The 17,278-nt window shown below is 46.5% G+C and overlaps 1 protein-coding gene across 1 annotated transcript in view; it reads right to left on the reverse strand.

Moving 5' to 3' along the window:
* Positions 1–17,278, reverse strand: part of FREM3 (FRAS1 related extracellular matrix 3) — a 110,127-nt gene that overhangs the window by 54,239 nt on the left and 38,610 nt on the right. Inside the window, exon 3 of the mRNA XM_026647824.1 lies at positions 8,398–8,544. Coding sequence (XP_026503609.1) covers positions 8,398–8,544 — 147 coding nt within the window. The remainder of the gene's footprint in view (positions 1–8,397; positions 8,545–17,278) is intronic.

A 17,278-nucleotide genomic window follows, 5' to 3' on the forward strand; every position in this document is an offset into this window, starting at 1 on the left:
CAAGATTACATTTTTTACAAGTGTCTGCCAATTACAGATCTTTAGAAAAAAAAAGTGTTTGTAAGATAGACCATACATTGCTGGAAAATGTATTATGGGGTGCATTTTAAAATGTGGTACTCAGGACCTGACCCTGCAAACACTTATGAATATGAAGAACTTTATTGTAGGAATAATTCCACTAATTTACCCAATGTGTACCTAAAACCTGTATTGGAATGTACAACTACTTCAGTGTATGGTTTCTTGGCAAATATAGATTTGAATTGAGCAGGTCTGCTCACACTGCAAAATTACTCATATGCATAAGTGTTTTCTGGGTTAGGCTCTCAAGTTGTACCTACAGAAAATGTTACAGGTGCCTGTTGAGGCATGAAAAAAATCTACATGAACTAATTGCATACTTGAGCAGTTACTTGCACACATAAATGCACATTTTTCCTGTTCAAATGGATGTGCACATATTCATTGCAGGCACAACACAGGCATCCACATTTAAAAATGTTTGTCCCATCCTAGCACAAATTGGCCACTACATAATCACAATAAGGTCTTTATTGTAATTTCTCTAGTTGCTTTTTATTGGGTTTGTGCTTGTATTAGTTTAAGATATATGGAATTCTTTCCCATTGATGTAATGGGGGGGGGCAGAGAGGGATAGCTCAGTGGTTTGAGCGTTGGCCTGCTAAACCCAGGGTTGTGAGTTCAATCCTTGAGGGGGCCACTTAGGGATCTGGGGCAAAAAATCAGTACTTGGTCCTGCTAGTGAAGGCGGGGGGCTGGACTCAATGACCTTTCGGGGTCCCTTCCAGTTCTTTGAGATATAATATATGGAGATATACCTTATTATTATATTATTTGTTCCCCTATTAGATCCTTGAGGATTTCCCCCATTCACACAACCCTTACTCTTGTAGACCTACTCATGCAGCCACCAACTTGCCAGAGAGAATGACTTGACTGGACCCTTTTCCAGGAATCACACAATATAGAGATGGACAAGCCCTACTAAGTCATTTAATCTGTAGGGTTCTTCCTACAGAAAATTTACTTGTTTTATTCCCAGTCTAGTTTTAAAGTGTTGTAAGTAGTCAGGTTTCCATCACTTCCATTAAGATATTATCCCCCCAGCTAAGAAGGTTTTCCTTTGAAGTTGCACATGGATCCATTTAGTCTAAGCCAAAATTATACTGATAGCGGATTTAACCCTAAGAAGCTTTACACTGATACCTAAATCAGATGGCTAGGGCTGTGACAGCTCTAGCAAACACTCATAAAAGATGTGTGTCTCAGGAGAGATGTTAAAACAACCAGAATGACAGAGCAGTTGTTCCAGTATGCGAGAGAAATACATACAGAGAGCTACAGTCTCAAAACTTGAACATACAGCTGGAAATCTAAGAGAGGTATGCCACATCTGTGAGTTATAAGATGCATTTTGCTTTTGCTATATACTATCCTTCAAATGTGTCCATAGAGTTTTTCCTGTTTCTGTGTCAACCCATTTCACCCTAGCAAGGAAATAACTCATTCCTGAAGTACAAAATTTCCTGACTGTGTAAGTGCTATAGCTTCATACAACTGTACTTAAAGATCAAGATTCTTGGATTCTCTTCCTGGCTTTGCTTCCAACTTACTGTCTGACTTTGTTCAAATCACTTGAAACCTCTCTGCATCAGTTTACCCATCTGTAAAATGGTCCTTATAATAATGACTACCTATTGGGGTGTCATGAGGCTTAAACTGATTAATGTTTGTAAAGTACTTTGCGATCCACAGATAACAGCATTACAGAAGTACAGTGTTTTTAATAAGAAACATTTTTTAATAAAGTGGAAGGTACCATATTTTAAACATATAGCATAAACCAACCTAGATGTGTATTGCAGAGAAAGAGAGTTATTTCATTTAAAATTTAAAGGGTTTTTGCACTTTAATTTTTCAACTGTAGAAATTTTACAGTTAGGTAAATCGAGAAAGAGAGCGAGCAAACTAATAGACTCCAACTGTGAGTTTAATGAAGCAAGGCTCTATACCCCACCATGGGGTTTGGTGTTCATTACTGTCTAAAGGTTTCTACCCAGCATCAAATCAAATAGGTGGACTTTTTTTTATTATGGTTTGACACTAGCAATTATGAAACACTTTACTTCCCTGAGATGAGAATAATGAGCCTCTGTCATGTTGAATCCCTTACCTGATTATGAGCGAATCGGATATCCTGAAAACTGCAGTGTAAAATCATTCCCAAATTAGGACTCCCAGTTCTTACACTTCAGAAATATTTAGGAATGCTTCACCAAATGGGCCAAATGGACACTGCTACTTAAAATCCTTGATCTGAGGTGCATGGAGTGTAAGCACACCTAGAGCAGAGCATCCATAGGGACACTACTTAAAAAAGAAGGAGGATCTTTTGGCCCTCTTGACCTAGACTTTTTCTAGGTCAAAGAGAAGAGCTCTCTCATTCCTGACCACAGGCATAGGAACCTATTTGTCAAATCAATCCCTCCTGTACAAGAATGCATGGAAAGAGGAAAAGTTACAATTTCTACATATTTGAATCAGTGGAAAACTTCATGCATTCACTAATCGGGAGGTAGGATTAGTTGCCAATAGCTAGTGTAAATGCCCGACTTTCTGAAGGATGATGAATTATACATACAATTGCTATTACAAATTATGGTTTAACTGTAGAACAAATCTTTGTAAAGAGGGTTTTTTCCCTCCTTTTTCTGCCAGTTCATGTAAAGATGACAAAATACCTACTAGCTGTTGCATTACATTTTGCAGTTGTGGGCAGCTGTAATAACAGGCCGGTGAGAAAGGTTACCAACCAGGCCAACACAAATCATTATAATGTATTTATAGATTTTTAGAACAGACAGGACCTTATGGTCATCTAGTCTAATCCTCCTGCAGAATACAGGTCTGAGAATTTCACCCAGTAACTTCTGCATCAAACCCATAACTTCATTTGAGCTATAGCATATCTTTTACAAACATATCCAGTCTTGATTTAGAGATTTCAAGTAACAGAGAGTTCACCAGATTCCTAAGTAAGCTGTTCCACTGATTAATTACACTCCCTGTTACAGATTTACACCTTACTTCTAGTCTGAATTTGTCTAGCTTCAGCTTTCAATCATTGGATCTTATTATGCCAGTTTTTGCTAAATTAAAGAGCAGTCTACTATCCAAAATCTCTTCCCCCATGTAGACTGTGATCAAGTCACCTCTTATCTTTCTCTTGGATAAACTGAACAAACTAAGCTCCTGTTGCTATATGGCATGTTTTCCAGACCTCAGATCATTCTTGTAGCTCTTACGGAGGTTGTTTTAAACAAATAAACAGATACGTGGGGAACAAGAGCCAGGATCCAGAAAACAAAAAGAAACAAACAATTATCATCTTCATTATCTTTCATATGTTTTCGTTTCTTCTTTGGAATTCATTTTATTCACTGTGGGATTTTCCAAGATCCCGAAAGAACCCAACTAGGCTCCCAACTCTCAGTGAAATTTGATGGGTAGGGCACCTGGCTTTCATAGGTGCCTTTTACGCCAACAATAGTATCCCCTACACTGGTGTCAGCCCATTGAGTCCCTTGTTCTAGCTCAGTGGTTCCTTTTTTCGTCTGCTTCACAAACTGCTCCTACATAGGAGCTTCAACCTCCTGATTCAGAAAGCTGAGGAGCAGAGCGGATTGGGGAATTTTTCAACAAAATGTTCTTTGTTGAAAAATGCGGATTTGTCGAAACTGGAAACTTTTCACAGAAAAGGCTCAGTCGGTTTAGAGGAATTTCAAAATTCCAAAACAAAAGTTTAGAAATTGTCTAAACATCAACAATTTTCACATTTTCATAATGAACAAATTTGGTTTGCTGGCTTGAAATTTAGAAATGTAAACAAATTATAGTAAAAATTAAATTAAAAATGTTCAAAATTGAAACAAAGTTTAAAACAAAACAGATTTTTTTATTCTTTTTTTCCCCGTTATCTACTTTTCATCCCAATTTGGAACAGGAAGCATAAGTAGCTAGCACATATTGTAAGGCAGAGTGGCCCGTTAACACCTCTGCAATCATAGGACTCAGGCCTTGGTTACACTTGCAAGTTAGAGCACATTAAATCAGCCCCAGGTGCCCTAATTCCTGAGGTGTCCACACTGGCAAGGCACGTAGAGCACCCGGACTCTGCAGCTGGAGTGTCCCTGGTAATCCACCTCCAGGAGAAACATAAAGCTTGCTGCGCCCCGGCTGGAGTGCCGCAGTGCCAGTGTGGACGCCCTGGTCTATTAATGCGCTCTGATCGGCCTCCAGAAGTGTCCCACAATGCTTGTTCTAGCCACTCTGGTCATCACTTTGAACTCTACTGCTCTGCCCTCAGGTGACCAACCGTCAGACCCGCCCTTTACATTCTCTGGGAATTTTGAAATTCCCTTTCCTGTTTGCTCAGCCAGACATGGAATGCTCACAGCGTATCTTTCCAAGTGACCATGCCTCCAGTATGGAGCAATGGCAAGGTGCTGGACCTCATCAGTGTTTGGGGGGAGGAAGCTGTCCAGTCCCAGCTGCACTCCAGCTGTAGGAATTACGATACCTTCGGGCAGATATCAAGGGCCATGATGGAAAGGAGCCATGACTGGGACGCACTGCAGTGCAGGATTAAAGTGAAGGAGCTGCGGAATGCCTACTGCAAAGCCCGCGAGGCAAACCACCACTCCGGTGCTGCCCCCACGCCCTGCCATTTCTACAAAGAGCTGGACACGATACTTGGGGGTGACCCCACCTCCACTCCGAAGAGCACCATGGACACGTACTTCAGAGGCCGTAGCAGCACAGAGTTCAACAAGGCAGGAGGAGGAAAGCGGGAGCGAGGGTGCTGGCGGGGGGGCAGAGCCAGAGGACGGCCCGGCATCCCTAGATACATGCAGCCAGGAGCTGTTTTCAAGCCAGGAGGAAGGTAGCCAGTCAGAGTGGACGGTGCTTGGGAAAGAAGAAAAAGCCGGTAAGTGGCTTTTATTTTGGGAAGGTAGTTGTTTGGTGTGGGCTCTTAGGGCGAGGAGGGTTGCAGAAAGAAGGGTTAGGGCTGCGTGCATGCCTAGATGTGGAATAGGGCGTTGATGTGCTCTCTCACATCGCAGTAGTGGGCCTCAGTGATCTCTTCAAAGGTCTCATGCAGAAGCTGGGCAATCCGCTTGTGCAGGTTCCTTGGCAGAGCTACTGTGCTCCTTGTTCCAGTAAGGCGAACATGTCCACGCCACTGTGCTGTGAGAGGCAGGGGGACCATTGCTGCACACAGGCAAGCAGCATAAGGGCCAAGGCAGAAGCTGCATTGTAGTAGAAGACCCTCCCTTGCTTCCCAGGTCACCCTCAGCAGCGATGTATCTTCCAGGACAAACTCATCCTGTGGAAAATGTGGGGACAGTGTTCAGTATAGGGGCCCCCTGCAGCTGCTGGCTCTCCCCAAGGCACAGAACCCCAGAGGACAGTACGGCTCCAAAACAATCAGTCCCCCCTTGTCCCTGTGCTTACTCACCATTTTGGGGCTCCTGTGGGTTATGTGCGCTCGCTTTGGGACTGGCACTTTCTGCTATTGCGTACACTGTACTTGTCTTTAAGTTCAGCCGAATCATTGCTCTGTCTAGTGTGAACAATGCTGCCTCTGTTAAGCGTTACATTTTGGCTTTACAGATGCAACCTTGAGATCACAGCTATCCTTATTTTCAACGGCCGAAAGACTGCAAAGAATCAGGAAGCGTCCGCGAAGAACCAAATAAGTCATGCAGCAGTCCCATACTGAAAATCAAAAAGTACAGGAGTGGCGGGAGACTAAAAGGAGGCTCTGCCAGCAGAATGCGGATCGCCAGCACCAAACCATGGAGAGCTCCTAAGCATTATGGAGCGCCAAGCGGACTCGATGGAGGTGCTCATAGCACTGCAGATGGAGCAGATCCGTGCTCGCCCCCCCCCCCCGCAGCCCTTGTCCCCAAACTCTTTACCTTGTGCCCCCATGTCATCACCAACCCACTTCCCCCAACATCCAGTTTCTTATTGCCACCAGCTGCCTCCAACACCTGTAGCTTCACCACCCAGCCCTGCAAACTACAACCCTTACCCACTGCACTCAACCCCCATCACCATGCATTTTAGCCAGCCTGAAGTGCAGCACTCATTGGAAGTGCTGAATATGATAACAGGACATACGCAAATCTGTGATTGTCCCATTCCCCACCCCACCCCCTTCCTACACAGCACAGATGTGTCATGCCCTTTCTGTTTCCCCAGCAGTTGTGTTTCTTTTCAATAAATGAATTTTTTGACTTTGAAAACATTCTTTATTGCATTAAGTAAAATATACCGTAACCCAGGTGTCGGAGAAAAACACAGTTCTCGCTCTTTTGGTTGGTGTTGAACCTCCGTGGTCCATGCCTGAGTGAAGCTTTCACCCTTCCCTTCACAAATGTTATGGAGGGTACAGCACACGGCTATAACCGTGGGGATGTTGTCATCGGCCAGGTCCAGCTTCCCATACAGACAGTGCCACCACGGCCCTTTAAACGGCCAAAAGCACACTCAACGGTCATTCTGCATCAACTCAGCCTGTTGTTGAACCGCTCCTTGCTGTTGTCAAGGCTCCCTGTGTAGGGTTTCACGAGCCACGGCATTAAAGGGTAAGCGGGGTCTCCAAAGATCACAATGGGCATTTCGACTTCCCCTATGGTGATCTTCTGGTCTGGGAAGAAAGTCCCGGCTTGCAGCTTCCTGAACAGGCCTGTGTTACAAAAGATGCATGCATCATGCACCTTTCTGCACCAGCCTGTGTTAATGTCCATGAAACGCCCACGGTGATCCACAAGCACCTGGAGAACCATAGAGAAATACCCCTTCCGATTTATGTACTCGGAGGCTAGGTGGTCTGGTGCCAGAATTGGAATATGTGTCCCATCTATCGCCCCTCCACAGTTAGGGAAACCCATTTGTGCAAAGCCAGCCACAATGTCACACACGTTGCCCAGAGTCACAGTCCTTCTGAGCAGGATGCAATTAATGGCCCTGCAAACTTGCATCAACACGATTCCAGTGGTCGACTTTCCTACTCCAAACTGGTTAGCGACCGATCAGTAGCTGTCTGGAGTTGCCAGCTTCCAGACTGCAATAGTCACTCGCTTCTCCACTGGCAGGGCAGCTCTCAATCTCATGTCCTAGCGCCGCAGGGTGGGGGCGAGCTCAGCACACAGTCCCATGAAAGTGTCTTTCCTCATCCGAAAGTTCTGCAGCCACGGCTAGTCATCCCAGACTTTCATGACGATGTGATCCCACCACTCAGTGCTTGTTTCCTGAGCCCAAAAGTGGTGTTCCACGGTGGTGAGCATGTCCGTGAATGCAACAAGCAATCTCGTGTCGTATGCGTTATGCGAGTCGACATCGTCGGACTCCTCACTGTCACTTTGTAGCTTAAGGAGTAACTCGATTGCCATTCGTGACATGCTGGCAAGACCCATCAGCATATTCCTCACAAGTTCAGGATCCATTCCCGCAGACCGAAAGGGAAGACTGAGCGCGCAGTACAAAAAATGTTGAAAGATGGTGCCAAATGTGGTCGGAAGCACAGGGATTGCTGGGATGCGAAGCAATGCATCACGGGGCATTGGGACAGGCTCCAAGGTGCCCCGCACCCCCTTCCCCTTCCCACAGCACCAGAATGGGAAGAGGTGCTCTGTTGGATAGCTGCCCATAATGCACCGCTCCCAATGCCGCTGCAAGTGCCGCAAATGTGGCCACACCACTGTGCTTGCAGCTGACACTGTGAACACATGGCAGTGCTTTCCCTGCTGCAGTCTCTGAGGGCTGCTTTAACTCCCGGTGCTCACATCTGCAAGTGTAACCATGCCCTAAAAGAGGGGTTTAGTAGGTTACAGTTTGTTGTAATAAGTCATAAATCCCGTGTCTGATTTATATGACTGCAGAGGTGTTAACGGGGCACTCTTCCTTGAATGGTCCCTTAGAATATGTGCTAACTACTTATGCTAAACAATCTGCTCCACATTGCATTTAGCTATTATGCTCAGAGTACCTTTCCCAGACCTGAAGAAGAGCTCTGTGTGGCTTGAAAGCTTGTCTCTCTCACCAACAGAAACTAGTCCAATAAAAGATATTACCTCACCCACCTTGCCTCTCTAATATCTTTGGACTGAGATGGCTACAACTACACTGCACACATAAAGAGCCATGTACCAACAATAAATAACAACCGTGGTGTTACTACTGTGGTCCCTGGATGTTGAATAGGTAAAAAACAGCAGCACCAGCTGTACAGTTGCTACTGATGCTGCATAACAAAGCTGCCTCTCCCCCCCATATGACATCTAGAACAATTACAAAGTAACTCACTGATGAAAGACGTCTCTCCTAGGTATCCTCTGCGCTTGAGAGTCACCTCCAGGAACTTGGAGTCCTCGTCTACAATGTAGTACTCTTTCTCCAGTGAAATCCAAGCCCAGTTCAAATGGAAGCGTTGGCTCTTTAGCTTGTTTCCTCCTGTGATTCATGGGAATAACAGAAACATCATGATACAGCACATGAATTCCAGGACAGGGCTAGAATTCACTGAGATTGTCATTCAAATGTACTTGCTTTGGCATCAGGGCAAATTAGGAGGCTTTTTTTCTCATCTATGTATACTTGGGAAAACAAGTGCCCAAGCATGGAATAACGGAGTACCTTCCTACAAGCTCCCACAATACACACTAAAATCACACTCTACAGACCCGAAGGCCTGGTCAGGAGGCAGAGTCAGTGTGGTTTAGAGTACAGACTTCCTAATTGAGCTAGCCATTACTTTGCAGAAATTAGTCCTACTTCTGATAGGAAAAGTCTGGAAAGGTGGCTTTTCAAGGAGCCATGGCTAGGTCAGAATGTGGTGTCACATTAATGCTGCTTTTGCTATGCCAATGTATACCCATCTGCACACCAAAAATTGAATGTAGTCTGAATTTACACATATGCCACATGTTTGGGTATTGAGTAATAAAGTGAGATAATCACATAATACAGAATGTGGTAATACTTTGCACAAGAGGAATAATCTGGAGTTGTGATTAAGTGTCCCTTCTTATTCTTAGGAAAATAATTTAACAATATTTCAGATAGTCTCATCTATATAAAAAAACAGAGACTGAAGAGAGAACTATGAATTTAATATCAAAGATAAATCATACTAAACACTTTTTAAAGGATGCTTAGGGAATTTGCACATCTAACTTACATTAGAACCAACAGGAGCCAGATGTAATTTCCTTCTTGCAACAATGGGAGACCACATTAATATTGTTATTTGTATTATGGTAGTGCCTAGAGGTTGCAGCTGAGACTAGGGTTCCATTGTGCCAGGCAAAATAAATGCCTTTATAGCAACAGTAAAGGCCTAATCCAACTCCCATTGAAATCAGTTGAAGAACTTCTGTTGACAGCAGTGGGAGTTGGATTGGGCTCTAAATCAGTAGTAAGTCCAATAAAAATCTATGAAGCTCCATCAATGTAAAAGCAGTGTGAGACCATAATCAATCCTAACATGATTCCTTCCTCCTACTCCATCTGACATTTCCAGCTTCTAATCAATTGTACTCCTGAACTAAAGATTCTAATGGCACCTAGGAAACTCAGCATTCATCAGTAAAGAAATCCTGAATATCACCTAGGTTAGCTGCTGAAGTTTAGGGCTATTTACCAATCTGGAACCTTTTCAGTTTAGCTGTTTGTTTACTGCTCTGGCTGACACGGAGTCACAATGTGTACTCTGAAAAATTACCTCTGAAAACATATTCCACACATGCATCTTTATGACTGGTGTGCAATGGCCAGTGGAGGTGGGGATTTTTTTTGTCCTCAGAAACACCCCAATAGATCTTATAATTATTTCTGATGCAAAGTGCAGTTCAGTGTGATTAATGGCCAACAATCAAAGTTGTTCTTGGTTGCTATTTGATACAGCCTTTCTTCCTTTTTCTCCCCTTATCTAATCAACTGTTGACAGTGTTTGTTTTTTTTTTTTAAATAACCCAACCTTAGGTGCCCCAAATTGCCAATGCTACTTTAGCCTGGAAGTGGAAGATTAGAAACCAATCAAGTGTGAGTGTGATTCAGAGCCAGATTTTTAAAGAAAAAGAAAACTTTTTAAAAGAATCTTTTGACTTCTTGAGAGATAAACACACTCTTACAGGCGTCAGGTATGTTAACAGACTCCACAAGTTTCCAAGCACTTAATCCAGTCTAGGATAAACTGGAACACTTCTAATTCCTTAGCATCTACAACCAAAAGAGAGGTTTCAATTTAAGAGTACAACTTGCAAATTATGACACTACATAGACACTTAGAGGAGAGACAGTGCAACTACATGTCTGGCTACATCTGTTTCCAATCATGAATACTGACTTCAAAAGAAGTCAATAGTTTGCATTCTAAAGCACTCACCCCTCTTCAAATTACAAAAAAGAGCAAACAGTTTTCTCCACACACCTGAACTAACTGCAGAAAACAGAGGTTAGTGATGGGATGGGGAACTTGTACCAACTTCCCTAGGCCTTTACAGCTTGTACATTATGAATGGAGAAAGAGAAAGCAAACCAAGCTGTTGGTCATGCACTCTTCGTGGGAAGAAACCATGAGTTCACCATGTCTGGGTGGGTTAGAATACTCTCTGAAATTTCTTCAGCAGCAACATTCCACACACACTGGGCATATTGGCCTCAGTCAGTCATTAGAAATGCAATTTATGATGTGGCTCTGCAATCTATCACATATGTTCATATGTACACACTCGGAAACACATATGTATAGATACAATAGAAATATCACACAGACAGTGGAGATATCCATGTGAAAAATTGCCTTTGGTGGTTGCCCTTTATGCTACTGTTATTTGCAGTGGGGAGAGTTGTTGTTTTTATGGGCTCTTTATGCTGCATTAGCATTATTAAGGCAGCCTGATTTTTCAGGTAGAGAGAGATGAAAACAGGAATGAAAATGTATTTTTAAAACTCTCAAAATATTTCTGAAATACTTTATCTCCAACATCCATGGTAGTGTGGTAAAAGCTTAAGTAAATATGTCTGCACTGCTTTTTAACACACACACAAAATTCCAAATCCCATCAGCGTAGGAATGGACTACAATAGCCTTTGAGAAGCCATTCTCCAACACGTTCACACTATTTCTCCCTAAAAGTACTATGCTAATGAAATTAATACACTGAAAGAAAATAGAAACGTTGGGCCAAATTAATTCATGGTGCAACTGCACTTGACTGGCATTACGCCAGGGATGAATTTGACCAAATGTATTATGGAGGCAGTGTCGGATTTTACACTAAATCCTTCCATTTCACATTTTAATTTTTTGTATTTAAGGACATATTCTAAGTGAGTATAAATCAGCATAGCTTCGTTGCAGTCAGTAAAGCTATGCTGTTTTATACCCGCTCAGGATCTGTTTGTTAGGCTTGGTCTACACTAGGCGTTTATGTCGAATTTAGCGCCATTACATCAAATAAACCCTGCACCCGTCCACACCACGAAGCTATTTAGTTCGACATAGAGGTCTCTTAAATTCGACTTCTGTACTCCTCCCCAACGAGGGGAGTAGCGCTAAATTCGACATGGCCATATCGAATTAGGCTAGGTGTGGATGGAAATCGACGGTAATAGCTCCGGGAGCTATCCCACAGTGCACCACTCTGTTGACGCTCTGGACAGCAGTCCGAGCTCGGATGCTCTGACCAGCCACACAGGAAAAGCCCCGGGAAAATTTGAATTCCTTTTCCTGTCTGGGCAGTTTGAATCTCATTTTCTGTTTGGACATCGTGGCGAGCTCAGCAGCACTGGCAACGATGCAGAGCTCTGCAGCAGAGATGGCCGTGCAATCTCAGACTAGAAAGAGGGCCCCAGCATGGACTGATCGGGAAGTCTTGGATCTCATCGCTGTGTGGGGAGATAAGTCCGTGCTTTCCGAGCTGCGCTCCAAAAGACGGAATGCAAAGATCTATGAGAAGATCTCTAAAGCCATGGCAGAGAGAGGATACAGCCGGGATGCAATGCAGTGCCGCGTGAAAATCAAGGAGCTGAGACAAGGCTACCAGAAGACCAAAGAGGCAAATGGACGCTCCGGAGCCCAGCCCCAGACATCCCGTTTCTACGAGGCACTGCATTCCATCCTAGGTGCGGCCGCCACCACTACCCCACCAGTGACCGTGGACTCTGAGGATGGGATATTGTCCACTGCCGGTTCCTCGGACATGTTAGCAGACGGGGAAGATGAGGAAGGAGATGAGGAGGATGAGGCAGTCGACAGCGCTTGCAACGCTGATTTCCCCGACAGCCAGGATCTCTTCATCACCCTCACAGAGATCCCCTACCAACCGTCCCCAGCCGTTAACCCGGACACAGAATCAGGGGAAGGATCATCCAGTAAGTGTTTTAAACATCTAAACATTTATTTTTAACAGAACAGGAATGTTAACAATACCAACAATGGGTTTCTCATGATTAGTTTGCCCTAGGCGCTTAACGTTTCAGTCCCGGGCAGTGCAACTATTAAAAAAAAATCTAACCATGTCCGGTTTTGCATGATTGTTCTGCCCAAGCCGCTCTACTGTTTAGTCCCTGCCAGTGCAGCTACAGTAAAATGCGGTCTACATGTCCGGGGAGAGAGCAGAAATCCTCCTGGGACATCTCGATGAAGCTCTCCTGGAGGTAATTGGAAAGCCTTTGCATCAGGTTCCTGGGGAGAGCGGCCTTATTGGGTCCTCCGTGGTATGAAACGTTTCCGCGCCAGGAGACAATCAAGTACTCCGGGATCATTGCCCTACAGAGCATGGCGGCATACGGTCCTGGTCTTTGCAGGCTTTCCCGAAGCATTCTTTCTTTATCACTGTCTGAGATCCTCATCAGGGTGATGTCGCTCATGGTGACCTGCTTTGAATTAGGTAGGGGAATGTTAGTATTGGGACTGCTTGCCCGTTCCTTTACAGAACTGTAACCGCCGGTTTACAGCCACGCGGTGGAGGCGGGAGAGGGGCGGCATACAGGGATCTTTCCCTGGGACAGCCGCGAGGGGGTGGGACAGGGGCAGAGTTGATGCTTGCCGGATTGCTGGCGGCAGGGACTGGCATTGCTTTCAATGTGAAAGGAGGCCAGTGCTACTATTAAAGTTTTAAGCAGCCACAAGTCTATGGCTTACCATGTCTGCTTGCTACACAAATTCCGGTGTCCTGCCCCGCTTCTCAGATCGGCAGTGCAAGACCCCAGGCACTGAATGCGAAGGCCGAAAATTCGACCTTGTCCTGAGTGCGCATGTGATAGGTGCTGTGCATGGTCTTGTTCACAGAGAAAGACTATGTTCTTTGTTCACAACTACATTTATCTTTCTGAGGAATTCACTCCCTTTTTCCCATTCCCACAGCCACATCTGCGACTGTCTCCCAACCCAGCCTGGCATCACACTCCCAGAGGTTAGCGCAGATTAGGCGGAGGAAGAAGAGGACGCGGGAGGACATGTTCTCGGAACTAATGGGCTGCTCCCGAGCCCAGGCAGCACAGCAGACCCAGTGGAGGGAGAACTTGTCCCAAATGCACCGGTCACACATGGAACGGGAGGAGAGGTGGCGGCAGGAAGACCAGCAGGCGACTCAAACGCTGCTTGGACTAATGAGGGAGCAAACGGACACGCTCCGGCGCCTTGTGGATGTTCTGCAGGAACGGAGGCAGGAGGACAGAGCCCCGCTGCAGTCTATCTGTAACCGTCCTCCCCCGCCACCAAGTCCCATACCCCCCTTACCCAAAGTCCAAAGAAGGAGGGGCGGCAGAGTCCGTGAAACCTCTCACTCCACCCCTGCAGACTGCTCTACTACTAGAAGGCTCTCATTCCCCAAAATCTGACAAGTCCTTTCCTTCCCGCCTCACACAAGCCCCCGTCCAAGTTTCACCCCCCAGTTTCATGTGTAGTTGATAATAAAATATACGTTTCTGTTAATTACTGTTTCCATCATGTTCTTTTGGAGGAGAGTCTGTCTGAAGGGGGGGAAGGGGGTTGGTAATTGGACAGGACAGTCACCTTTAGCAGGGTACAGAGGCGGGGGCAGGTCCAGCAGCAGGGCACATACACAGTGCAGTGACTAGTTACCCTGGTCAGTCTGGGAGGTGGTTTTCATGTTCTGTGGGAGGGGGGGTTGCTCTGTGACTTTGTGGCGGGGGAGGGCAGTTAGACATCTTATGCAGCGGTCCTTATCCTGGATCACAGAGCCACGCAGCAGGGGATCTGTAACCCTCCTCCCCCGGCCACAAAGTCACATAGCCCCCACATACACGCAGTCCCGATCAGGAGGGCTGGCAGGCTCCGTTGAAACAACCAGTCCACCACTGCGGAGCCTGTCATTCCTGCAGTTTTGAAGCGTCATTTGCATCAGTACACTACACCCGCTCCCCACCACAGTCTGTGTCCCAGGTTTAAAACATTCCCGCGAAAACAGTAATAAAGAAAACGGTGTCCATTAACAAAATAGAAGTCATTTTATTTTTAAACGTGTGTTGGAAGAGGGTGAAGGGGGTATGTAACTGGAGAGGATAGTCAACATTAACTGGGTAAAGAAACGGGGTCAGGTTCAGCTTCTCTGTACACAAACTTAAAAGTCACAGGTTACCCTGCTCACTCAGGAACCTAGCTTTCAGAGCCTCCCGGATGCACAGCGCGTCCCGCTGGGCTCTTCTAATCGCCCGGCTGTCTGGCTGGGCGTAATCAGAAGCCAGGCTATTTGCCTCAACCTCCCACCCTGCCATAAAGGTCTCCCCCTTGCTCTCACAGAGATTGTGGAGCACACAGCAAGCTGTTATAACAATGGGGATATTGGTTTCGCTGAGATCACAGCGAGTCAGTAAGCTTCTCCATCTCCCCTTGAGACGGCCAAAAGCACACTCCACCACCATTCTGCACTTGCTCAGCCGGTAGTTGAAGAGTTCTTTTTCAGTGTCCAGGGCGCCAGTATAGGGCTTCATGAGCCAGGGCATTAGCGGGTAGGCTGGGTCCCCGAGGATCACTGTAGGCATCTCCACAATCCCCAAGAGTTATTTTGTGGTCCGGGAAGTAAATACCTTCCTGCAGCCGTCTAAACAGACCAGAGTTCCTGAAAACGCGAGCGTCATGAACCTTGCCCGGCCATCCGACGTTTATGTTTGTAAAACGTCCCTGATGGTCCACCAGTGCTTGCAGCACCATTGAAAAGTAGCCCTTTCTGTTAATGTACTGGCTGGCCTGGTGGTCCGGTCCCAGGATAGGGATGTGAGTTCCATCTATAGCCCCACCGCAGTTTGGGAATCCCATCGCGGCAAAGCCATCTATGATGGCCTGCGCGTTTCCCAGGGTCACTACCTTTGAGAGCAGTACCTCAACGATTGCGTTGGCTACTTGCATCACAACAACCCCCACGGTAGATTTGCCCACGCCAAAGTGGTTCACGTCTGACCGGTAGCTGTCTGGCGTTGCAAGCTTCCAGAGGGCTATGGCCACTCGCTTCTGGACAGTCAGGGCTGCTCGCATCCGGGTGTCATTGCGCTTCAGAGCAGGGGACGGCAACTCACAAAGTTCCATGAAAGTCCCCTTCCGCATGCGAAAGTTTCGCAGCCACTGGGATTCATCCCAGACCTGCAGCACTATGCGGTCCCACCAGTCCGTGCTTGTTTCCCGGGCCCAGAATCGCCGTTCCACAACATCCACATGACCCATTGTCACCGTGATGTCCTCGGCGCTGGGTCCCGTGCTTTCTGACAGGCCTGTGCTACTCTCAGACTTCAGGCCCTCACCGCGGTGCCGTAGCCTCCTCGCCCGATTTATCTGCATCTGCCTCTGGGAAAGGTGGATGATAAGCTGCGAGGCGTTGACAACAGACACAACTGCAGCGATGGTCACAGCGGGCTCCAGGCTCGCAGTGCTGTGGCGTCCGCGCTGTCACTGACCAGAAAAGTGCGCGAACTGATTTCCCGCCGGCGATTTCAGGGAGGGAGGGAGGGCGGTAGTGACGGACGGATGACGACAGTTACCCAAAAGCACCCTCGACACATTTTTTTACCCATCAAGCATTGGCGGCTCAACCCAGAATTCCAATGGGCAGCGGGGACTGCGGGAACTGTGGGATAGCTGCCCACAGAGCACCGCTTCCAATGTCGACGCTTTCTCCGTTAGTGTGGACTCACAAAGTCGAATTACTGTCCTTAGTGTGGACACACACGTTCGACTTTGCAATATCGATTCCACATATTCGATTTAAGTGAAATCGAACTACTCTCGTAGTGTAGACATACCCTTAGAATAGAAAGGTTCCTTTCCCCTTTCTCAAAGGTATGTAGTTTCAACTGTTCTCACGGCACAGGCTTGTGGTTTTTTATTTTCTTCACCAGTTCAGATCCTAAAAATTTCAAGCTTACACAAGGCAGAAGAATGCAAAGTCCTTTGGAGGCCTTACATACATCTCATATATTCAGTGCTCAAGTGGGTGAGCGATTATAACCCCAGACAGGCTACAATGACAAACAAGTTCATCTCCAAATTCACTGCTGGTGTAACTCAACTGACATCAGAAAGACACAGGGAGCCAGCACAGTGATGAGCTCTGAACCACATAGGAGGTGCTTCCCTTCCCTGTAATTTGCCCCTAATTCCATCTCATGCTCCAATGCACCAAAGTCATATCTGTTCTACTGCCAAAGTACCATCCATGCAGGGCCAGTTTTTCCCCTCATAAATTAAGCCAGTTGAACAGATTTTGCTCAAACTTTTAAAAAACAAAAACAAAAAACCCTCCACCAGACTGAGACCAAGCATGGAAAATTTTCAACCACAAGAGGAATTTGCCTGAGAAATCTGTGATCAGCTGATACAGCAGAGGTGGGCAAACTACGGCCCGTGGGCTACATCCGGCCCGCAGGACCGTCCTGCCCGGCCCTTGAGCACCCAGCCAGGGAGGCTATCTTCCAGCCCCCCCCCCCCCAGTTGTCCCCCCTCACTCGCAGCCTCAGATTGCTGTGCCGCCAGCGCTCTGAGCGGCGGGGCTGCGAGCTCCTGCCGGGTAGCGTGGTGACATGGCTGGCTCCAGCTGGGCGGTGCGGCTGCCAGACACGCTGCTCTGAGCGGCATGGTAAGGGGATGGGGAGCGGGGAGGGGGGTGTTGGATAAGGGGCAGGGTGTCCTGGGGGGCAGTGAGGGGACAGGGGGCGGTTTGGATGGGGT

This window comes from Terrapene carolina, unplaced genomic scaffold, assembly GCF_002925995.2.
Source record: "Terrapene carolina triunguis isolate 2854851 unplaced genomic scaffold, T_m_triunguis-2.0 Scaffold66, whole genome shotgun sequence".
Taxonomy (NCBI): domain Eukaryota; kingdom Metazoa; phylum Chordata; order Testudines; family Emydidae; genus Terrapene; species Terrapene triunguis.